Source organism: Heteronotia binoei, chromosome 1 (genome assembly GCF_032191835.1).
Source record: "Heteronotia binoei isolate CCM8104 ecotype False Entrance Well chromosome 1, APGP_CSIRO_Hbin_v1, whole genome shotgun sequence".
Lineage (NCBI taxonomy): Eukaryota > Metazoa > Chordata > Lepidosauria > Squamata > Gekkonidae > Heteronotia > Heteronotia binoei.
The window spans coordinates 250047122-250071498 of NC_083223.1; the positions used below are offsets into that span (position 1 = coordinate 250047122).

Consider the following 24377-nt stretch of genomic DNA (forward strand, 5'->3'; position numbering starts at 1 on the left):
GCACCAAATTTGCAGCATAGCATCCAATGCCTCTCCTCAAAACACCCGTCAAGTCTCAAAAAGATTGGACCAGGGGGTCCAATTCTGTGATCCTCAAAAGAAGGTGCCCCTATCCTTCATTATTTCCAATGGAGGGAAGGCATTTAAAAGGTGTGTGGTCCCTTTAAATGTGATGGCCAGAACTCCCTTTGGAATTCAATTATGCTTGTCACAACCTTGCTTCTGGCTCCACCACCAAAGTCCCCAGATATTTCTTGAATTGGACCTGGCAACCTATCTCCTTATATATCCACAATGAAAGGGGCAAGGTTTTTTAACTGTGGAAGCTGGGAATTCAGATAAAGTGACATATTGTTATATCATTATGATTGTGGCAGGATTATAACAACATTACAATTGCTGATTTTTAAACAAAGCCCTCTGCTGGTGGTGCATAGAAAATGGCCAGGAGGGACCTACCATGTAGACATGCCATTGCTACTGTGTTGTATTGGCAGCCACAACAGCAGCAAGAAAATTACACAAGGCTGTCCCTGTGTGGAAAATACCCTTAGCTCTTCTGAAAGGTTAAATTTTCTTCTATGGCTCATGTATCCCCATCCTCTCTTCCACTCACCATTTTCTAAGAAAACTGACACCATTTCTCCTGATAGATCCAAGAGGGCAGCCATGTTGGTCTGAAAGCAGTTGAACAAAGCAGGAGTCAAGTTCATCTTTAAGCCCAACCAAGTTTTATTGAGAACGTAAGCTTTCGTGTGCTTAGAGAGCACACAAAAGCTTATGTTCTCAATAAAACTTGGTTGGGTTTAAAGGTAAACTTGACTCCTGCTTTGTTCATTTCTCCTGAAGCATTCTTTGCAGAATTGCATTTCCACAAATTGATTTATCAAAAGAACAAAGGAGCTGTTCTGCTGGGGATGTCCATCAGTGCGTTTGGAGATGCAGCTGCCAGGTAGTGAGATCTTTTTCTCCCAGGAGTATAGGATTTTCAGAAACGGAGCCACCGATATCTGATCAGTCTTGACTAAGTCCCTTTGAACAGGTGACAGGAGCAGGATTAGTGGTCTAAACATAATGGCTTATATAAACCTCAAGAGTGCAGGCCACTGAAAGTGCCACTTTGACAGAAATTATTACATATCTGAACAAGTGTTCCCTCTAAGCTGAGTTAGCGTGAGCTAGCTCACAGATTTTTAGCCTCCAGCTCACACATTTTTGTCTTAGCTCAGGAAGGATAGCCCCAGCGCACAATAATTTATACAGTAACTCACAACGTTAATGCCAGTAGCTTGCAACTTTAATGCCAGCAGCTCACAAAGTAGAATTTTTGCTCACAAGACTCTGCAGCTTAGAGGGAACATGGATATGAACATATTGTTACATATCTGAACAGTTTAACATAACCAGTAAAATACACAATCTCTGAAAGCACTCCAGATTCTCTCTTCTAAAAAAACAAACAAGCCTTCAAACAATTATTGGCTCTCTTTCAAATCCAATAGCTTTCAAAGGACAGTGTTCATTATGAAATTGCATTTTTAGGCTTCATTCGGTATGAGATTATCAAAGGCAAACCAAAGCAAGTATGGATGTGAACTCTGAGGGCAGCAGGGTTTGAGACCTCTCTGTAATTCCCTAGTGGAGGGTGGTGTCCTCCATGGCATGCTGTGCAACACAAATTGAAATTGGGCTGTGGCTTAATCCTTACCTCTGCTTCCTTCTCATTTGGGTCGCCCCTCTCTCTTTCCATGGCCTTTAATGTTCTCCTTTGTTTTAGTAGGCATACTAGCATCAACATGAAATAATTAACAGCTCTGTCCTAAACAGAATTACACCCTTGACTTCAATGGACTCAGAAGAGTGCTGCTTTTGTTAGGACTGCTCTGTAAATGTGTTAATTTATGACAATTAAGTTAGGAATGCAACTTGTAAATGCTTTATTATTGTACTTCCTTTGTTTTTCTCCACCACACCTTCACTCAAGTGGGAAAATCTCCTTAACAATATTATCAGGAATGCCCCCCCTTCTGTCTTCCTTCTAATAAATGCAATTGCATTAAGAAATGGATGTAACAGAAACTCATTTTATCTGAAAAAAATGTTGTTGTCCAACAGCCAGAACAATGGTGTTCAAAGGCGAACTTCTTCTCTGGTATGAAGCCCATGTTTGATTTAGGGTTGCCAAATCCAATTCAAGAAATATCTGGGGACTTTGGGGGTGGAGCCAGGAGCAAGGGTGTTATAATATAGTGGTTTCTATGCATTGAGGAGTCGCCAGTAGAGTGATAACAAGCTCTTTAATAGGCATGGCATAGTATAAGGCTACATTACAAGACTGGAGATGGGGGCCTACCGGCCCAACTTATATACATCTCTGGGCTCCCGCACAAGCACATCATTGGGTCATTCAAACTAGTGGGGGCTTGTGATTGGTCTAGGGCTGCAGGGATTTGAATCCTGCAGCCCTTTGTTCCCAAGTCCCCAAGCTCAGTCCATATGGCTCCGATGAACCCTGCAGGCACACCAGAGTCCACATACATAACAGGTGTGACAAGCATAATTGAACTCCAAAGGGAGTTCTGGCCATCACATTTAAAGGGACCACACACCTTTTAAATGCCTTCCCTCCATTGGAAATAGGAATAGGGGCACCTTCTTTGGGGACTCATAGAATTGGACCCTCTGGTCCAATCGTTTTGAAACTTGGAGGGTGTTTTGAGGAGGGGCACTGGATGCTATGCTGAAAATATGGTGCCTCTACCTAAAAAAACAGCCCCCCCCCAGAGCCGCAGATACCCGTGGATTGATTCTCCATTATTTTCTATGGGAATGTCTCCATAGGTGGAGTGCCCTGCAGACATTTCCCGCCCCTCCCCCCACTTTCTGATGACCCTGAAGCAGGGGGGGGGCTTCAAAACCAGGGGATCCCTTGCCCCCACCTGGGGATTGGCAACCTTGGTTTGATTGCCTCCCCCTCCTCTCACAACTGATGGCTGCAAATTTAGCTTCCTCCCATAATTAATGAGAACTGAGGTGATATTCAAGCCTATATTTTGTAGTAAAGTTCATTTTGAAATAAAATATGCCACATAGCCATACAAAACGACCCCACAGAATATCCAGAACTGCCTGTAGATATAGAGCTGTCGGTGACCAAATGAATGAAGAGGGCCAACTATTTTTAATATGTCCACATTCTGTCTTCTTCCACTAATGGCAGTTGTTGATACACTGCTACCATCTACTGGGTATTGGAGGAAGCAGCAAGTAAAGAAATCTTATTAAGTTGCAAGCCAATAAGCAATAGGGTAGATCCCCAGCCTTGAAGAAAAGTTCTAAAAAGAACACTTTAAGTGCTGAGATCACTTTGACCAGTTCTACTTAGGGAAAAGAGCACTGCTAACATGGATGACTTCCAAATTTTATTGTAGCATAAGCTTTCAAGAAACACAGCTCTCTTCATCAGATGCATGGTGTGTTATGTAAAAAATGGCTAGTGCAGGGGTGTTGAACTCATTGGTTACGAGAGCCGAATCTAACATAAATGAGATCTTGTCGGGCGGGGCCATATGTGTACCTGTTTAAGTTTAGGTAGCAGAGATATACAAACTTTATAATGGACACAAACACAATTAAAGGTTTTTTAAATTTGCACTCGGTCTTAAAGGTGTTTTCTTTGTATCTGTCCCACGGGATCCAGGGAACTGGGCAAAGGAAGCTCTGGCTCTTTCCTTCCTTTACTGGGGATCAGGAGGGGGAGGAGCCTCAGCAAATAGAAGGGAGAAAAGCTTGGCTTAGTAGTTCTGCTGTGTGATTGAGAGAGCTGGGCAAAGCAAGCTCTCCCTCCCCCCTTCCTCCCCAAGGGAGGAGCCCTAGCCAATTGAGAAAATAGAGGCTTTGTTCTGTAGTTCCTGTGCAACTGAGCAAGCCTTGCGAAGCAAGAGAGAGGGAGAAGATGACAGCCAATTGCTCAGGGGCCTGATAGGAGCCCTCCAGGGACCTTATTTTATAGGGTTGTCAACAGGGTTTATAAGGTTGTCAACAGGTGTGGAGCAACATGTCCTGTCACTTTATTAGAAGTAGAAAAGAAAGAATAGCAGGAGTGACTTGATTAGATGCAATATGCAGAAGGTAGATAAGATATCACACCTAGCCCAGTCACAGCTGCTATTGTCATTTGCTTGCTAAGCGCTAAAATCTAAAAAAATCTTAAAAAATTACTTTCCAGTATATAGGACAAATGAACTTGCATTCTAGCTTTATCTAAAAAAAGTGAGGCGTGACTCACAAAAGCTTATATCCTGCCACAAATTTTAAGGCGATACTGGACTCTGGCTCTTTACTACTACTACAGACATACTTACACTGCTACTCATCTTCACCTTTAATAGAGACGTAACATATAGAAATCGCTGCAGGCAGACAAAAACCAAGCTACTCAATCAACTACAAATCCCAGAAACCAACGCAACATAAACTCGCTTCAGTTTAACGAATGAAGGATAGTCCTGATTTCCGATTGGTTGCGCTTTTTCACGTGCCGTTGCCTGGAGGCGTTCTGTAGCGCATGTGTAAAAATTATATGGTCAATATTGCGGAGTGGACCGCGTCGGACTTTTCATTGGTTGGTTGGGACCGCGCGGACTTTTGTCGTTACGTTCTCCAGACAACTGTCTACGGTGGCCGCATAGTCTCCTTGGGAGCTTAGGTGTTGCGTGGGCGGAGTGGAAGGCAAGATGGCGACCGAGCCGCATCCTGAGTCCCCACAGGCGGGGGAGCTCCCCATGCCCGCATACGGGGCCTGGTCCCCCAACGAGCTCCAGGCCAAGCTGGCGGAGATCGGGGCGCCCACACAGGGTGAGTAGTATGGCATCTTTCTGTCGTGCTTGGAGCAGAAACGGTTCTGTGTATATTCTCATATTGTGAGGCCTTTGGAGGGCCTGAGTCAAATCGTGAGTCTGCTCATTGAAGTGACTTTGAGGTAGTATTTCTATCCCTGTCCTACCTCACAGAGCTGTTGTAAACCGGAGGGAGGAAGAGCCGTGTGTACCACCCTCGATTCCTTGGAGGAAGGGGTGGGATGCAAAAAGTAATGTGGGTTGTAATCCTCAGCATAGCCCTGTGCGTTTTGCTTCGATCATTTCCCCTTATTGGCAGAGAACTGCATTTGAGAGAGAGAGGCATGCTGCAGGTCTATGGCAGGAGTAGGGCTTGAAGCAAGGAAAAAGGCTTTCTGGCTCGAAGCTTAGCTGTTTCTGTGGGGGAGTGAGAGGAGAAACGGTTGGAAAACAGGGTAGAAGTGGGACCTAAGTGTGAATCAGGAGAAGAGAAAGTTCTGATTCAATGTTTATTTAGCTGCAGGTATTTCTAAACCGTATTTAATGATATTCCAAAGGATCACACAATTACATCTGGAAAATGCTGAAAATAAAAATTTAAACAATAACTGCAAATTAAAAATCCAAATAAATTAGGGACTCCCTGAAATAAGGCTTAAAACACTTGTAGATTAAGTAGCTCAGAGGCACAAGGAAGCTTGGAGAGCTCAGGTCCGGGGGGGGGGGGGGGGGGAATGAATTAGTTGAAAGAGTTTTTGTCTTTGTTAGTACTCATGAGGGGAAGGATATTCCAAAGTTCTGTAGCAACTCTGGTCTTCTGGGGCCATGTTAGTTTATGCAATGCATGGTAAATACTATCATTTTCTCTGGTTCTCTCCAGGGGGCCGTGAGGAGCTGGTGGAACGGTTGCAGACATACACACTTCAGGTAAGCCTTTCTTTTACATGCTAACAATAGGGTTATGTTTTGTAGTGGAGTGCTGCTCAATTCCTTGGTTTCTGGCCTACAGAGTCCTGCAGGGTTCCATCTTGTCCCCCATGTTCTTTAACACTGATATGAAATTACTAAGTGACATTATTTAGAGATTTGTGGTGAGCTGTCACCAATATGTGGATAACCTAGTCTCTATTTTGTGCTTCAGCTGATCCTAGGAAAGCTTTAAAAATCCTGGATGCTGTTTTGGGGTGGGTCGAGGTAATAGTCTAAAGCTTAATTCATATGAGATGGAAATAACTGCTGGTGAGTGGAAAGACTGATGTGGGAATTAAGGGGTCTGGCCAGGGTTGCACTTCCCCTGCAGGAGCAGGTCTGTAGCCTGAGTATGCTACTGTGGACACAGTCTTACTGCTGGATGAGCAACTGGTAACTATGACCAAGAGAGCCTTTTATCAGCTTTGCCTGGTTAGCCAGATGCAGCCTTTCTTGGGCAGAAAAGATCTAGCCACCATTGTGCATGCCCTGGTAACTAGATTAGGTTACTACAGTGCTGTTTACATGGAGCTGCCACTGTTTGGAAGCTTCAGTTGGTATAGAATGTTGTAGTCAGAATGTTGACCAACTGCTATGACAGACTTCTGAGGACCTGCTTTAGATGCCCCTGCCCTCTGAGGTTAGGCAAGTGACAACCTCGGAGAGGGCCTTTTGGGTTTTGGTGCCAAGGCTAATTCCCTCTCCAGAGATATTTGTTTTCTGCTAAGCAGGAGAAGACTTTATTATTTGGCATTCCCGCAATAATCCTTCTGTCCGTGCCCTATATTTTTAATTGAGATCTCTCTGTGTGTGGATTTTAGTTCTGGTTTTTCAATTATAGTGCATTTTTAGACTGCTATCATTTTAGTTATTAGCCGCCTTAGTGGCCCTGACTGGGTAGCATATAATTCTTTGAAATAAAAATAAACTGCCTGGGCCATCCTTCTCTGGAGATAAGGTTGTTTGGAGATCTGTTTTGCATGGAGATGAGCTCTGTTGGCCTAACCACCAGGTCTTTGAGAGCACTGGAAGATAATTGGGTGTTAAGAAAGTGGTATAGGGGCAGTGATATACCGAGGGTTCTGTGTTGAAGAAAAGAGCATCACACACATTAGTGAGGCTGTGGCAAAATTTCTGGCTGACATCCTTAAATTTAATTCTGACCATGTTTGAATGCATCTGTAAGCTCGGTTTTATTTTGATTTTATCTCCAATGTTTAAATTTTTATATTCTGTGTATTTTTATCTGAATCTATTATGCCATTAAAGGTTTGGTATGGTATGGTATGGTATGGTAAGAAAAGAGCATGTGTTAATGAAATTGGTACAGCAGGGCAGGAGCAGTCCTGACTTAGGCATCTCTGACTTTGTATGGGTGCCTAGAGATTTGAAGTGTGCTTTCACATGTATTCAAGAGATAGGAAGTAGGTTTTAAGTAGGCTTTAGCTGGCCTTGGAGCATATGAACTTCCTCCCCAGAAAAATTAGTCTGTCCCTCTGTACTGTTGTCTTCCTCCAGCAGGTGAGGACTTCTTTGTTTTGTTTGGCATGCCCCTTCCTGCACACAGCAGTTACTGGTTGTTCTCCCTGGTTGTGTTTTATGCTTGTTGTATTTCTACATGATTGTTTTGTTCAATTGTTTAAATATTTTATATATGTACCCTATTTTAAATGCTGTTTTAATGTTTTCAGTGTCATATTGTTGAAATATGTTGACGTTCACTGCCTTTGGGACCCTATTTGGATAAAACCAGTATAGAAATGTTTTAAATAGCTGACAAGCAGTTGCAGAAAGGGTGCTGTTTTAGAGTTCCCTTATGTGGTTTTGTACCTCTTTCTGTTGTAGTAAGGTATTTTTTTGTAGTGCTGTTATCTGCATCACACTGTTCTAATGTAAGCTTCCTGCTGCAGAGACTGTTACACAGTACAGTTTGAATCAACCAATGCTAACAGTGACTATGCCTTTTTTCAGACAGGAATAGTGCTCAATAGGCCAGTTCTGCGGGGGGATGAAGGAGAGAAGCCAGCCCCACCCCCCATGCCAGGACAGGTGAGTGATTCATCTAGGAAAAATTTGGAAGTTTGGGGGAAGGTCTATACTTCACTTACAAAGCCAATGCTTTTGCATTCAGAAGGTCCCAGGTTCAATCCCTGACATTTGCGGGGTGTGGGGTGTGGTAGCATGTCTGGGAAAGAGTTCTCTCTGAGACCTTGGAAAGACATTGCCGATAAGAGTAGATTTAGGTGAGTTGCTGTGTTGGTCTGAACCAGCAGAATAAAGTTTGAGTCTGTGGCATCTTAACAAAATATTTTTGTTGGACTTAAAGATGCCATTGGACTCAAACTTTGTTCTGCCTATAAGAGTAGATAGCATAAGAGGTTAGTGGCAGCTTCTGTGCTTCTGTGACACATGTTTTTTCTGGGTATTGCTGAAACTTGGAGAAGGTTTTCCTTGCCAAACCTGCGCTATTTCCTTAAAGCTTCTTTGCGCTGTGTATTGTGCTCTTCAAAGAACAGTTCTTATCTCTGGCTTCTATTTTATGACAGCAGGGACAGCCTAAAGCTTCAAAATGTTTTAAAACATTACATTAAAGCAAGTGTCCTGTACCTTTCATCCTTAATGGAGAGCCAGTTTGGTGTAGTGGTTAAGTGTGCGGACTCTTATCTGGGAGAACCGGGTTTGATTCCCCACTCCTCCACTTGCACCTGCTGGAATGGCCTTGGGTCAGCCATAGCTCTGGCAGAAGTTGTCCTTGAAAGGGCAGCTGCTGTGAGAGCCCTCTCCAGCCCCACCCACCTCACAGGGTGTTTGTTGTGGGGGAGGAAGGTAAAGGAGATTGTGAGCCGCTCTGAGACTCTTCGGAGTGGAGGGCGGGATATAAATCCAATATCTTCTTCTTCTTCTTAATAAAATGAGATCCTCTAGAAACTGGTAGAGGTCAGAGAGCCGCCTGCAGCCTTTAACAGAATGGCTGAAATTCTCAGGAAGACCATTAAAAACAAAGGTGTTTATTAATGCCCTTGGGGTAAGCAGGCAGTTCACCATTTCTTCCTGTTCAGAGATGCTTCCGGTTATTGAAAGGTAGGAGAAGCTTGGCTGTGTGCTTTCTAAGCCTGTCCCGACTGCTTCGAGGCAAGGGAGCAAGAGGCCTCGCAAACAAATAATGCCCTCATAGAACTGCAGTTATGTTGCCACCTGCACAGTGATGTTCTTGACGCTCATTTGGGCCATTACCAAATGAAGGGGAACCTTGACTGCTGTGCCATGCCCTGTGGAAGACGCAGGACAGCCTTCAAGCCCAAGCCTCCCACGGCTGCCTTCTTTAACCTCTGCAGCTCTCCGGGATCCCTCTGCCGCCGCCTCCGATGGGGATGCCACCGATGCAGCCCCCGCCACCCCCCTCCGCCACCCCCCGGCATGGGCCTCAACTTTCCCATGGGTGTGGGCCCCCCTCCACCACCCCCTGGCCTGGGGCAGCCTCTTCGCATGCAGGCAGTGGATCCTTCTGTGTTGCCTGAGGAGGAGCGGCTGAAGCTGGCTCAGCAGCAAGCCGCCATGCTGTTACAGCAGGAGGAGAGGGTGAAGCAGGTATGGCTGTGCTCTTTCTTGTTACGTGCACTGACTTTGTGCAGTGGTGTGAAGAATCCTGGCAGCAGGGCATGTGTTGAGCAGCTGATGTTCTTCCTGCAGTCTTAAGCAACAGATTGTGCAGCCTGGGTGTGATCAGAGGTGTAGAATTCGCTTGTCTCCCTGCAGTTCGTCCTTCAGCCCGTGGAACTAAACCAGTTCCTCTGAAGCCCTGCCTCTCATCCTTTTATCACTGTTGCCCTATTACTATTTGTGATGCCTGTTGACCCCCTTGCTCTCAGCTTGTGGCACGCTGGGCACAGCTAACGCACACCGCTGAGTGCTCCCCTCCCTTGGATGTGCTTCCTGTGAGGGACTTGGGGGAGAAACTAGATCTAGGGAGGTTAATGATCCAGACTGTTAAGTTTAATGTCTGTTTTTGCTAGGTCTGTTTGGCTTGCTTCATCGAAGTTAGTTTTTTTCCTACTATCTGACCAATGTTCCCATATCACAAGCCTGGTTGCAAAGTACCTTTTGGCTGCCATAACAATTAAGGAGCAAAAGACTAGCTCCCCTTCTTGATGTTTGACTGGTTTTTATAGCTGAAACTCCATGTAAATTTGCTATGCTGTACTTTTTATTTCTATGCCAATAAAGGTATTTGGATTGGATTGGAGCTTGCTTCAGTCTGGCTTTTTTTTAGCTAGATCAGACTTGGAAGTCCTAATCTTCTTCCTACCACCAAGTCAGTCCAATAGGATTAGCACAGAAGTAGCCATTTCCTGTGAACTGGGCTCTTCCCCAGAGCCTAGACATGGGAATTCAGCTTCAGGAGGCTTGAATTGGTGTGCCTCCACACTCTCCTTTTTAGGCTGCTGTACTTATGGAACAGGAGCGTCAGCAAGAGATGTCCAAGATGTCTCCCTCGGTACCAAGACCTGCTCCAGACATGAGCCCGAGACCTCAAGGGCTCCCAAGAGGTGAGTTTCCTTGGAAAAAGGGGCTGTGGATTGTTCACACAGGGAAGGTAGACACACAGGGACTGCAGAAGCCGCTTAAGTGGAGTATGGGTCTGATTCTGGCCTGTTGGCATATTCTTTTTTAGTCAATCCCCACTGCCATCCTTATGAGGAGAGAAGGATGTTTACATAGCAATTTCCTTTATAGGCATTATAAAACTGTTAGTATAGAAAGGGTAGGATAAAAGAAAATGCAGAAATAAAGCATGTATAAAACATGTATAAAAACATATTCCATCTTTCAGTTCCATTCTTGAAAAGTTATGAATTAAATGTGTACTATGTGTAAGTAGAGCTTCCTGGAGGAATTTTGCCACAGTCTCAATAACATCATCAGCAGTATTGTTTAGCCAAAAAAGCACTTTGTGTGAGTCAGGTAAATCTAAAATACTACCAAGGATTGGTGATAAAATGCTATGCCGTACATTGATGTAGTAACAGCATTCTGATAGCACGTGGGATACTGTCTCGATGGCACCACTTGCACAGGGACAAAATCCGTTAAGGAGAAAGGTATGCCATTTACTCCTCCTGTTAGGATCGCTGAAGGGAGTACATTAAGCCTAGTGAAAAGATTCTATGTAGTGTTGAATTCTGAAGTTGGTAAAGGTAGCTGGGAGGATGACCCCAAAGAATGTTTATAGTGGGATATTCCCATGTTACCCCTTCTGGCTTTCTAGAAAGGGTGTAGTGTTCGATTCTTTGGAGTGGACAGAGGCACTTTGGAAGCATGAAGTTTCAGTGATACTCAGGTGAGGGTCCTCTCCCTTGTTGATTTTTCTCAATGAGAACGAAAAAGAGCTTCAGTTGCATGGTTTATTAAACCCTTGCTGAGGTCACAGGAAATTGTTGAGGCCATCTGTGATAGCTAGTCAGTGAGTTCAGCTTAATCTAAATTCAGATCCCACAACTCCTGTTGAATTTTCTGAGATTCCTTGGCCAGGGATACAACTTTGAAAGAGTTGTCATGGTTGTAAGAAACTTTGAAGGGCCAACCCCCTTTGCAATCGTAATAACACCCCTCCCCCTGCCTTCCGTCTAGTTTCAAACCTGAGATAGTAGGGTTTTTTTTTAAAAAAAATGAAAGCCATCAGAGAACTTCAGCAGAGTTCTGTTTCTAAGCTGAAAACATCCAGGGTGTTTTGTTCTGTGTGTGTACAATACATGCTGTTCTTCTAGGTTGATTACCTGCTGGCCATGGTAATTAATTTCTAGACTTCACTGTGTAGAAGTGCCTGTGCTTATTTTGCCATCCTTGTGACACTCCCAGGAGCATTTAACCAGCTTCTTTGAGCTAGATCCACCCCATGTGATGATGCAGGCAGCCTCTATACCTACACTCAATGCTAGAAATGGGGCAACCTGGAAAACCAGTATAAATTTTTCCAGTGAGTGGGAGACTGGTTGGTTGGCTGTGAGTGTTGCTACTTTCCTTTCCTTCTGGACATTCACTTGCTTGCCCTGTTCCTAGGGAGCACTCCTGTGGTATCACCAGTTGGCCTGCCAGGCCCAAGACCCCGAGGCCCTCCACCTCCTCCTGGAGAAGATAGTCGTGAGGTGAGGCTGCTTGCTGGGGAGTTGGGTGTCAAAGCAGGGGGGTTACATTACCTGTCTGGTCTTCTTGGGGAAGTCATCTTGGGAGGTTTTAAGAATTTGGGAAGCAGTCTGCAGACCTGTACAAATTGGGCTGTTTGGCATTGCAGAGGGTATGTTATGGAGGACCTAAGTAAGACACTGAGTGAAGTTCCAAAGGAAAAATCCAGAGAGATTATGCATGCAATCTACCATGCAAGCCAGTGTTGAGTGGTGCCCAAATTCAGGACACACAGCAGAGTGTGGAAGCATATGTTGGGAGATGATCCCAGCTTCAGACAGAAGAACTGGGGAATAATAGGAAGCAACTGGAGAGGAGGATGCTGGTGAGCTTGGAGTTGAGCCTTCTGATTGGGTGGAGGTGTGCCAGGATGAGTTCCCATTATGTGGGAAGTCTTCCAAGTGACGACTGAAAGGGGAGGAATGCCAAAGAGGGTCTGAGTGTTACATCCCATGCATTAGAGCTCTTCAAGTCCATACAAACTGTGAGGAAACTTCATTAGTTGGAGACTGTTGTCACTGGAATTTCCTTCATTAGATAGGACTATATCAGGGATAGCAGGCATTGAACCAAGAACCCTTTCTGTAGCCGGAATGCTTTGAACAATAATCTAAAAGCTTTTATTGATAGAATTGATCAGTTTCTCTCTGGCCAGTCCATATGTCTCAGAACACATTATGCTGTCCATGAATTTCTTTCTTTCTTAGCTTGCCATTGAGGGTGTAATACAGTCACCTGGGGAGTCTCCACTCCTGCCATCTTGGCTCCCTTTAGTCTGTAAAGCCAGTTTGATGTAGTGGTTAAGTGTGTGGACTCTTATCTGGGAGAATCAGGTTTGATTCCCCACTCCTCCACTTGCAGCTGCTGGAATGGCCTTGGGCTAGCCATAGCTATCGCAGGAATTGTCCTTGAAAGAGAAGCTGCTGTGGGAGCCCTCTCAGCCCCACCCACCTAACAGGGTGTCTGTTGTGGGGGGAGAAGATATAAGGGATTGTAAGCCGCTCTGAGTCTCTGATTCAGAGAGAAGGGCAGGGTATAAATCTGCAGTCGTCGTGGTCGTCTCAAAATTTCACTGTTTGGGTCCCATGTGAGTGGCCAGTGTGAGCTGTTACAAGCCCAATTTGAAGGGGATGGGGCAAAGGCCAACAAAATGAGGGCTTTCCTCATCATGGTGACAGGTACCAGTTCGATGCCTCTTGGGAGCTGGGAGGTGGAGCTGTTGACTAGTCTAGGGAACTAAAATGAAGCCTGTTGTGCCTGGTAAGACTTATTTTGTTTTCCAGATTGATGACTCCGGTGTGGGCCCGAAGATCCCTCAGGCTCTGGAGAAGATCCTCCAGCTGAAGGAGATGCGGCAGGGAGAGCTCACTGCTGTGCCCAGTGGTACAGGTAATAGGCTGCTTAGCCAGGCAGCATACGTGCATAGGTTGGAAGTGTAGTGTGCGACTCTCCATAAATGGGTCTTCTCTCATGGGCTCACTTTGGATGTGATAGCTGGTACCTGCTAGGAATAATGAAAGCAATTTATGAGCAGTGATGTGTAAACATTTCAGAAGTTACGGAGAAGAGGCCGTTAGTGTTCGACAAGCTTCTTGTTCCTCTTCCGTAACTAACAAAGTTATGTAGAGTTGGCAGGTGTTCTCGGTGCTCAGAGTAATTCTGCAAGTTATGTGCAGAAAGATTCTCTTGCCTAACTACATTTTTTATGTTGGAGCACCAAAGCTCCCAATTTTGTTTAACTGCTCATCTGGTCCCTGAATTGTCACCAGGTACACTCAAGCTAATCCTTTCTGTCATGGGGCAAGAAGATTTTTTTTTTTGTAGTAAAACCTGAAAACATTGGGGACAGTTAGAGGCAGGGCTGACCCTGCCATTAGGCAAACTAGGCAATTGCCAGGGGCACTCCCCATGTGACTTGGCGATGTTATCAGTATAGGGGGGGAGGGACCAGAAGTTTACCTTGCCTAAGGTGCCAGACAGTCTAGGGCCGACCCTGGTTAGAGGATCAGGAAGGCTTTGTGGAAATTTCCATATTGGTAGAGGAATGTTGGGAACTCCTGCTCAGTAAATGAGGGGTGGGTCCTGTGTCCTCCCCCCTTTTCTTTTTACTGTCAGTTCCTCAGATGTCTTGTCTTCCTTACAGATGATGACATGGAGATGGCCTCAGCTGGCATCTCTGCTTCAGATGCAGAGGAAGATGCATCCGCTCTGTCCAAAAAAGAGGTGAGGCGGCCCTGCTTTTCTTGGCTTAAAAGTCAGGAATCTGTTTTGTCAAAACAAAAAAACCTCCACCATCCTCTGCACTGAATGATCCAGGTTGGATCTTCAGGCTGTTGCAGCTTCTCTGTGCAGCATGCTATTAGCCCTCTCGTGCTTGACTTATGATGGCCACTGTTGCTCCCCATCAGAGCTTGGCTGTGGCATTGAAGTTGCACAGGAGCAGGCAGACCTTTTCTGGGAAACTTCTATATTGGGAGCCGAACAAAGTTTTTTCCAGGCTGGCAGAAAGGATCTGCTTATAAAGAATTGGGGGGCCATGGAAGAGGATGCACTGCTAAGGGGCAAGTGCCAATTAAGCTCTTTTTGTCCATTTGGCAGAAAAATCGAAAGCGGCGGAACCGGAAGAAAAAGAAGAAGCAACCCACAGCCCAGAAAGATGGCCCAACTACCCAGGAGGCTGAGGGGCGTGGGGATGAGTCAGGGGCTGAAGGTCCAGTGGAGATTGAGTATGTCACAGAGGAGCCTGAAATCTATGACCCTAATTTCATTTTCTTCAAGAGGATCTTTGAGGCTTTCAAGGTGCGATGGAGCTTGGGGCATGGTGGTATATTTCTCTCTTGGTTTTGTTTTCTTCCCTCCCCAAAGTGGAGAATCTCAGAGGAGATGGCTATAGCTGGGAGCCTGCTAGGGAATATGCTTGCTTCCTTAATATCTGGAGCACACTGATGAGGCTACACAGTCAGACATGTTTGTTTCATGGGGGTGAGTGGTTTAAAATTCCTTTGCACCCCGTTTGGAAAAGGTGCTTAGGAATTGTCTTGGGGAAGTGATTAAATGCTTTCCCAATTCTTGGAAAATCCTGAATCTTCTGTGAGACTCATTTGCAGACTCCAAAAGCATCCCCCCCCCTCAAATGTGCAGTCCATTGTCAGCAGATTTCACAGCTGTTCCAAAACTAGCAGGAAATGTCCTTCTGAGTGAAATTTGGGCCTTTTGGCATTCTGTGACTAAAGGTTCTCTGAAGTGTCCAGGATCTGACTATCTAGCCTTTTGGGAAAATGTGGTTGGAATTTAGGTGTGCCATCCACTAAAGAAACAGCTGTCTGAATGTGGTAAGGATGCCTGCCCAACTTCCCTTTTCATGTTATTGCATTTTTGGAAGCTGCTGCCTCCAGCTGTTTGTCCTCCTTTCTCTGCAGTTGACAGATGATGTGAAAAAAGACAAGGAGAAGGAACCAGAAAAGGCAGACAAAGTGGCCAGTTCAGCTGCACCCAAGAAGAAGGGCTTTGAGGAAGAGCGGAAGGACAGTGATGACAGCTCGGATGATGAACAGGTAGGAACTGTCTCTCTCTTCCCCACCCTCCATGAAAGAGAAGTCTGTGATTGAATGGGCTAAAATAATTAAAGGTAAAACCTTCGTGTTTAAGGACAGTCCATCGGTTATCCACAGTCTTGCTCCCTGACATTTTTGTGGTTGGCTGCCTGCTGCAGCAGCTATTTGGTGGTTGGGCCCACCACCCCATGTCAGAATTCAAAGGTGCCCGCAAGGTTCAATAAGGTTGGGGTCTCCTTTTCTAGGGGCATCAAAGTGGATGTTTTTATGGGAGGGAGGTGGTTATCGTTGAAATCTGTGTAATATTTAAAGCAGAAATGAAATATTGGTAACAAATAATAGAAATGACATCCTGTCCTTCTCTAATACGCTCAGGAAAAGAAGCCAGAAGCCCCCAAACTCTCCAAGAAGAAACTGCGGCGAATGAACCGCTTTACTGTAGCTGAGCTCAAACAGGTACAGTTGAGTGGGGGGTGGGCAAGTAGACACATTGGCTTACCGGGCAAAAAAGGAATAGAAGAACTCTCCTCCCCCAATGTAATCGGGGGTTGGTTTCTCATTGGTTCTTCCTCTTACTCCTTTTCTGTTATTGGTGGTTGTCCTCCAAGGGCAGGAACACTGTCCCTAAATCCCATAATTCAAGGTGTTCTGTAAAGAGAAATGTTTGGACATCCCTCTTTTCTGGATTGGGTGCAGGAAGAGATGCTGGGTGGGGGGGCTGCCTCCTGCCTTGAGGTTATTATGCCTTTTGATCTGGATTCCTTGCTTTATTGATCCCATGTGTTTGTGGGGCTGGGTGTGATAATTCAGCAGTGAGGATGAGTTGCTCTCTGTGTTGTTGGAAGCACTCTGAGCCTGTGGACTTGAAGTGAGGCTCAGCCTTTGAGTCATGACTGAATCAAGCTATTCAGGCCCTAGAGCAAACTGCTGTCTAGACACAGACTTAGCAGGGAGGGAATAGTGTGGCCTTTGGGTTCTGAGGAATTTTCCCAATTCATCCCTGTTTTCCTGCACCACAGCTTGTGGCCCGCCCTGATGTGGTGGAGATGCATGATGTGACAGCCCAGGACCCCAAACTCTTAGTCCACCTGAAGGCCACCCGCAACTCCGTCCCGGTGCCACGTCACTGGTGCTTCAAGCGCAAGTACCTGCAAGGCAAGAGGGGCATTGAGAAGCCACCATTTGAACTGCCTGAATTCATCAAGCGCACGGGGATCCAGGAGATGAGGGAGGCCCTGCAAGAGAAGGTAGGATGTTGTCACACACCTCTCCAGGAAAGGGATCCGCTAGGGCCAAGGTTCTGTAGCCTTTTGGAGGTGATGTTCATGCTGAATGTGATGTACTGGTAGTGGTGTCCCAGTGGGCATCCTTACTTCTGTGCTCAATAGCCAACCTCAAGGGAGTGCTAAGGATCTGCCCAGAGTTCACCTTTGCTCTGGCTTTGAGAGAGGAGAGGTATCATGAGAAGGGGTGGAGTGTAGGTGCTCTGCTGCAAATGTTCCCACTGATGGAAGTGATTCAGGGCTGCCTCTTGTTGCCTTCTGGCTTCAGCATCTTCCTTGGAGTGGGTTCATCTGTCTGGCAGCTGTTCCAGAATGCACAAACCTGTCTTGTACAGTCTTGGGTCCAGTCAGCTCAGTATTGTGTACTCTGCCTGGCAGTAACTCTTCAGGATTTAAAACAGAAGTTGGATTTTCCCAACACTTGAGTTCCTTTTTGAATTAAAGATGCCCCAGGATCAGACTTCTGCTTGCAGGACCTTCTGCTTGATCATTGAGCCATGGCCCCTTTCAGAGGATGCTTCTGCTTGATGATACCAAAGTGCCTACGATCCCTAGCCAAGGTTGCATGCACTAAAGGAGAATGCTGGTTGTGTGCTGATAGGAACTGAACCCTGCACCTAATTGCAGTGATGTAAATACTGTGTTTGGCTTTCGTACACTTTGGGAAGGTAAGGAGCTGTACAGCACACTGGCTATCATCCGTCTGGCTCCTTGCCCTGCCCCGTATCCAGGAGGGGTGTAAGTTTTTTTTTCCCAGAAGGAAAGCTGAGATTTTCCAGTTGAATAGAGTCTCAGCAGATATACTGGGCTGCCTGTATGACTGAGCACAGGGTTTTAACTATACAGAGATGGTAATGCTGCACCCATACACCTGCATATAGATGGCCACCTCCTCTTGTGGCAGGGACTGTTTGGTTGCCAGTCATCTGAACCTGTCCCTTACAAGGAGAATGTTAAGCTCCTTTTAAAAGCACAATGAAACCTTGCTGCGATCGTGTAACCTCCCCCCCTGCTGTGCCCCCCTCCCAGGAGGAACAGAAGACTATGAAGTCCAAGATGAGGGAGAAAGTTCGTCCCAAGATGGGCAAAATTGATATCGATTATCAGAAGCTGCATGACGCCTTCTTCAAGTGGCAGACAAAGCCAAAACTGACAATCCACGGGGACTTGTACTATGAGGTAAGGACCTTTATTGCTTGGCCCAGCCTTTTCCCTTTGGGGGCAGAGGGAAGGAGGAGGGGCAAGGAGGAGCAATCCTGGCCAGTCTCTGGCTGATCCCTCTTCTTCCCTGTCAGGGCAAGGAGTTTGAGACACGACTCAAGGAGAAGAAACCAGGCGATCTTTCAGATGAGTTGCGCATTGCACTGGGGATGCCTGTGGGGCCGGTGAGTGGCAAGAAGTGAGGCCGCTTTGGGCCTTTGTCAGGAGCTCCTGATTAAGGCCTCAGAGGCAAGATGGGATGCAAGCTCAGTCCCCTGAAAGAAACACAACTTTTCTGTCTTGGAAAAGCTTGTAAAATTAAGATGGGATGTACGTGTGTGCCTGTTTGCGTATAGATAGACATTAATTTTAAAAAAATAAAATGTTCAAGCTGCTTTTTCCAAGCTACCTGACCATCCACCCCACTTCATGAGGTTCTTGAAATGAATTGCAATGTGCATGAATTCAGCTGTTGGTTCATTCTATTTATACTCTGCAGGGGTGGGATTCTAGCAGGAGCTCCTTTGCATATTAGGCCAAACACCCCTAATGTAACCAATCCTCCAAGAGCTTACAAAAAAGAGCCTTGTAAGCTCTTGGAGGATTGGCTACATCAGGGGTGTGTGACCTAATATGCTAAGGAGCTCCTGCTAGAATTCCACCCCTGATACTCTGCACTCAGAACCATAAGACCCTCTGAACTGCTTACCTTTTAAAATACAATATTAACGTCCTCTTTCCCCTGCTTGCCACCTTCCCAATACGTCAGCCCCATTTGGAATGGCCGTTGTTTGGATGGTGAGTGTTTTAGTGCTTCAGTGTCCCAGAAGCCGTGCAAGGAGGATCCAGGGGCCATTCCATCTCTAGTGTCATTCAGTTGGTGGTTTGGAATAGCAGTTGCCTGGCCCCGGGGTGGTGGTGGTGGTGGGACATTTTGGGGATTTATGTGAGGTGTTTGGAAAGGGCAAGTAATGAATGTTGGTTAGGGTGAGGTGGGGAGGCATTGTTGGTGGGCAGGGCTGGGGTGATGGGCAGGATGGGGATTGGTGGAACTTGGATAGTGTTCGTATCCAGGAAGATTTCTGTAGTCTAATGCTTTGTTCTTTTGGGGCTAATGCAGAATGCACACAAGGTACCACCTCCATGGCTGATTGCCATGCAGCGTTATGGCCCACCACCATCCTATCCCAATCTGAAGATTCCAGGCTTGAATTCCCCGATTCCAGAGGTGAGTGGGGATGACTTGATTGCACCAGGTAGTCGCTGTCTTGCTAAAAGGGAGGGGGCTTTCTAGGTATAACTTCTGGCCATACAGAGTAGAGGTCATTGACCCATGGTATTGGTGATAGCCCAGCCCTTGTGATCCTTTGGGGAGAGAGATTCTGTAGCCCTGCCAACTTTGCATGGAACTGCTTGTTTTTCCCAAGCTCTGAATCTGCTAGGGATAAAAGTTCAACCTGAATAACTGGTAGCCTTGCTTAGATTCACTTGGCATGCCCCATGATCTTTGCAAGACCCCCTTTACAGCCTGGAGCCTGATATTTTAAAATGGCATAGCCAAGAGTCCTCGGCACGCAGCTGGGTCCCTCTCAATTGTAGCAAGTACAAAGTTGTTACTTTCTTTCCATCATCTCCCTCTCCCCAATCTATCTTCCTCCCTCCCCTCCTCCTTCCCTCATACATCTGATGCTCGTGTCTTGTGGCTCTCAAACATCTGATGTTTAATCTGTGCAGTTATGTTAAGCAAGTTTGACCACCTTGATCTAACAGTTTTTCAAAGTTACTTGTTTCTTTAAATGCCTATCCTTCGTTTTGAAACCAGTCATTATCTAAGTGACAAAGAGTTGTAAAATCCTAAGTTGCAAATTTGCTTCACTTCATAACTTACATTATACAAAGTGAAGAGTAAATGATGCTGTAAAAAATGCACTCAAGTTTCTAAATGGCTTCCGCAATGCATTTAATACCATACACAAGGAGGTACACCTTTATCTTTCTGGAAAAGCAGCTGTGTCCTCTACAGCACAGGCTAGCTTTCTGGAAAACACTATATGGCAAGGGTGGCCTGTCAATGTGTCCCTTAGGCTTTACACCAATAAGTCTGCTATATCACCAGCAGCAACCTGTGGCAACTGTTCCACTGAGGTGGGCCCATAGGGGCAGCCACCCTTGCCCTTTGGGTTCTGTGCCATCTGATGCTGAATTGTATGCCCAAAATCAGTTTCCATACATCTGCAGCGCACTTGTGGTACACTCACAACCCTAATTCTCAAGAAACTGTCCAATCAGTAATAGAACAAGGGGGTTTTGCTGTGTTGGGAGATCATGTGGAGAAGTAACACTGGTTTAAAGGACAACAGCAGGGTCCCTTCTTAGCTTTTTCCATCTTTGATTGAAAGAGGCAGCAAGTGACTCTTGTATCTCCTTTCCCCCCAGGGATGCTCATTTGGGTACCACGCTGGGGGATGGGGCAAACCCCCTGTGGATGAGACTGGGAAACCTCTCTATGGAGACGTCTTTGGGACCAATGCAGCTGAATTCCAGGTATGCATCTATGTCTGGTGGTTACCGATGTGGGGGAAAGAACTAGCTTTTCTCCCCCTTCGTTTGGCATGTGCTAGGTGCTGTACAGAGGGCTTGTTATTGATGCACACTTTTGCCGTTTTCATTCGTTAGACCAAGACAGAGGAAGAAGAGATTGACCGGACACCATGGGGAGAACTGGAGCCTTCTGATGAAGAGTCATCTGAGGAAGAAGAGGATGAGGAAAGTGATGAAGAGAAACCAGATGAGACAGGCTTCATCACGCCAGCAGACAGGTAGGCATTGCCTCTTTTTTTCAGTGGAACGGGATGCAGAAGATAGTCTTGTCTGTGGGGTGGAGGGATAGAAGTGGAGCCGATAGCACTGGCTGGATTTTTAACCACTAGACCTGATCTCTCCCTAGTGGCCTGATTACACCCGGTGGCTTCTCATCAGTGCCTGCTGGTATGGAAACACCTGAACTCATTGAACTGCGTAAAAAGAAGATTGAGGAAGCCATGGATGGGTAAGTACTGCCTTGGGGAGCCAGAACTTGGGTTTGGTGAGGGCTGTTGGCCTTTTCCCCAGCCAGCATTTAAGTGGAGCTCCAGCATTGCTCCAGAGCAGATAATGTGATTGGTGAGCACATGTTCCATGAGGCCACACGGGTTGTATGACCAAAGCCACCTTGAGAAGTGATCTGTGGTGCAAAGCACTTGCTTTTCTTCTGCAGTGTCTCCAGGTAGCAGATCTTGGGAAGCATCGTTCTTGTCCCTGAGACCAGGGCCTGCTCTTTTCAGAGCATTTCCGCATATCAGAGGCTGCACACATCCTGTCACTCCACACACATGCATCAAAAATGAAAAGTGTAGAATTCGGCACCCAAAGAATCTCAGATATCTTAAAATGAAGTTTTTATACCTTATGAAAACAATTTGTACTGAAATCTTGGGCCCCCGCCTAAGTGGGGAAAAGCGGGCCTTCTGTGGTTTATAGTCACTTTCACTCACATGGACTAGGAAAATGTAATCTTATAGAAACAAATGCACCCAAATTTGGTGAATATGCATGATATGTACATAGCGCAGAATTCCAGTTATTTCTGTTTAAAAGCGCTCCACAGCCCTACAGGCTGCAGGGGACAGGATGGCATAAAAGAGTCCTGAGTGATTCTCCCTCCCTAATCTCCACTCAGCTGTCTTGACCTATCCACTCTGATGATGCTGTGCTATTTCCTCCTGCCTCTTTTCTCCTCTGCAGCAGCGAGACACCCCAGCTGTTCACAGTGCTGCCAGAGAAGAGGACAGCAACCGTGGGCGGTGCCATGATGGGCTCCACCCACATCTACGACATGACGACGGTAAGGAGGGGGTGAGTTCTGGCTGGCGGCAGATTGCAGCGTCACTCAGGCTTTCCCGCTTGACCCTTCTGGTGTCTCCATGCAGGTGATGAGCCGCAAAGGGCCAGTGCCAGAGATCCAGGGCGTGGAGGTCGCCTTGGCTCCTGAGGAGTTGGAGCTTGACCCCATGGCCATGACACAGAAGTACGAGGAGCACGTGCGGGAGCAGCAGGCCCAGGTGGAGAAGGAGGATTTCAGCGACATGGTGGCCGAACATGCCGCCAAGCAGAAGGTGAGGCCGTTTTCTAACCTCGTGTATATTATTGCCTGTCAGTGTGGACTCCTGGCCAGTGGCTGTCATGAAATTTTGACAAAAAGTGCAACTCCTCCGAGGGAAGCGGGAAAGGTCTTGTGTGACGAGTGGGCATCTTTCACATTGGACTTGGGTGGTCAGAGAGCCTCTGGGTCAGTGATATAGAAGTGATACACTGGCGGGGAGGGTGAGAACAGTGAGAGTAAAGGAATATGAATCTGTATTGGGATGGAGGAGGTAAAGAGGTGATGGGAAAGGCAAAGGACAAGAATGTGTGGGGAGGGTGGTAGTTGCTGTTGCATGCCTGGTGGGAAAGAGGGTAGTGGCAAAAGAGATATGCTCAAGTATGTGTGAATTTTCCTGCTGTGACAAATTTTGGCAGTGGCTTGGTAGCTAGACCATGCTGTGACCAGCTCTCTTCTTCTCTCTCTCTCTGCTTCTGCAGCAAAAGAAGCGGAAAGCCCAGCCCCAGGACACCAGAGCGGGTGGCAAGAAGTACAAGGAATTCAAGTTCTAGTTCCAGCATCTGTCGGTCACTGTCTTTTGTTGTGTTTGTTTTTAAACCTGTGCCCTTCTCTGTCCCCACTCCTGAACCTCCTCACAACCTGGGGCTGTTGTGCGCTTATTGCCTCTGGCTAACGACAGAGATTATTTTGTAAATAAACTTGAGAGTTGCTCTCTGGAGATCTCTTTTTCCAAGCTAGTCAGCCATCTAGTCCCACTTTTGTACTGATCTTTTCCAGGGACAAGGGCTTGGGAGTTAAAAAGGGTCCCTTTGGGCCCAGGGTTGGGGGGGACTAGGTTCGTGAGCCCTCAAAGCCCTTGCAGAGTTTCCTTCCATTAGAGTTGTCACAGGCCACTTCTCATCCCCAGCACAACCTCCTGGCAAATGAGGCTGCCAATAAGCTTCCTCTTAGCACCGCTGGTACCCAGAATCAGTCCCTCTCCTTCCCTAACTTATTGCACTCTCTTTCAGGGCTTCCTCCTTAGAGTCCCTACATGGAAGATTGGGAGGGGGGCAAGATTGACACGCTCCACGTTGGCAGTTGGGGGTCACAAAGGAATGCTTCTATTCCTGCTATTGTTTTCAAAGTCCTTTGAACTACCAACTAAAAGTTTCTGCAAAGACTTGTGTGCAGTTGCTGAGGTGCTTCCCTGAATTATCATTCAGAGACCGAAGGAGGTTATGGTGGGCTGGGGGTGATTCTCTTCAAGTCGCTTTGGCTTCAGTCTCTTTTCTCCTCCTCCCCGAGTAAATATTAAAACATTACTGACTTCCATTTCACGCTGGGTGTGAACACAAATAATGCTTGTAAAAATATTTCATGGTATGTTAAGTGCTATGAAAATCATGTAATTAAAAGGAATTATATTCCAAAAATTTAACACTCTGGACCCAGGAGGGGGCAGTATATCCGTGCCTCTGACTTGTCAAATCATGTCAAGGTTTTTAATCCACTAGTTTGGGGGGCGGGGGAAGGAGTGCCTTTGCACTTCATAGAGCCACTCCCTCTGCTGCAGCTGCCTGAGAGAATGTGAATTTTATTTCCATTCCTCTAGCTTCAAGGCAGAAGAGCCACCCTGAGCCTGCTCTGGTGGGGAGGGTGGGATACAAATCAAATAAATACATAGTCTTGGTCCTCCAAGGACAATCAAGTTCCAAGACTGGAGCTGTTCCAAGGCTGGAGCCGTTCTTTGGCATTGTGATGAATGGGTACCTTTATTCTAAAACCTATTCAGCACAGCAGTAATCCCATTCAGAAAATGTAAAGGATTCTAAATAGAAGGGGGAAATTGCTATGAAGGCTGCAGTCCTATGCAGAATGCAACCAAAAATCAGTGGCACATGAAAGGCTGACAGAACTTTTCCATTCTTCCATTGTTAAGCTTTTGTGAGTCAGCACCACCCTCTTCAGATGTGCAGCCTTGGGGAGAAAGTCTCTGAAATTAACAAGGAAATTGTTAATTGTAATACCTTTATCAGGAGAGGGGGCTGCGGCGAAAGCTATCAGTCTTGCAGGCAAAAGTTCCCAGGTTCAATCCTCAAGGCTACAGTATTTTTCATCTAACAGCAGATTTAAGATAATCCCATAATGTTTTTAAGGCAAGAGATGAAGCAAGGTGGTTTGTTATTTGCCTGCCTCTGCATAGCAATCCTGGACTACTTTGGTGGTTTTT

At 46.2% G+C, this 24377-nt stretch overlaps 1 protein-coding gene across 1 annotated transcript; it reads left to right on the forward strand.

The window, feature by feature from the left end:
* The first annotated feature begins 4612 nt into the window (after window positions 1-4612).
* SF3B2 (splicing factor 3b subunit 2) lies at window positions 4613-22902 on the forward strand. The gene is given in 22 exon segments (XM_060252048.1): window positions 4613-4857; window positions 5719-5765; window positions 7779-7856; window positions 9143-9201; window positions 9203-9395; window positions 10246-10354; window positions 11865-11950; window positions 13271-13376; window positions 14131-14210; window positions 14586-14786; window positions 15407-15541; window positions 15917-15997; window positions 16561-16788; window positions 17854-18003; window positions 18120-18209; window positions 19145-19252; window positions 20461-20568; window positions 20701-20843; window positions 20972-21073; window positions 21808-21907; window positions 21993-22178; window positions 22645-22902. Coding segments are annotated over 22 exon segments (2583 nt in total). The 5' UTR covers window positions 4613-4736; the 3' UTR covers window positions 22717-22902.
* The last annotated feature ends 1475 nt before the right edge of the window (window positions 22903-24377 follow it).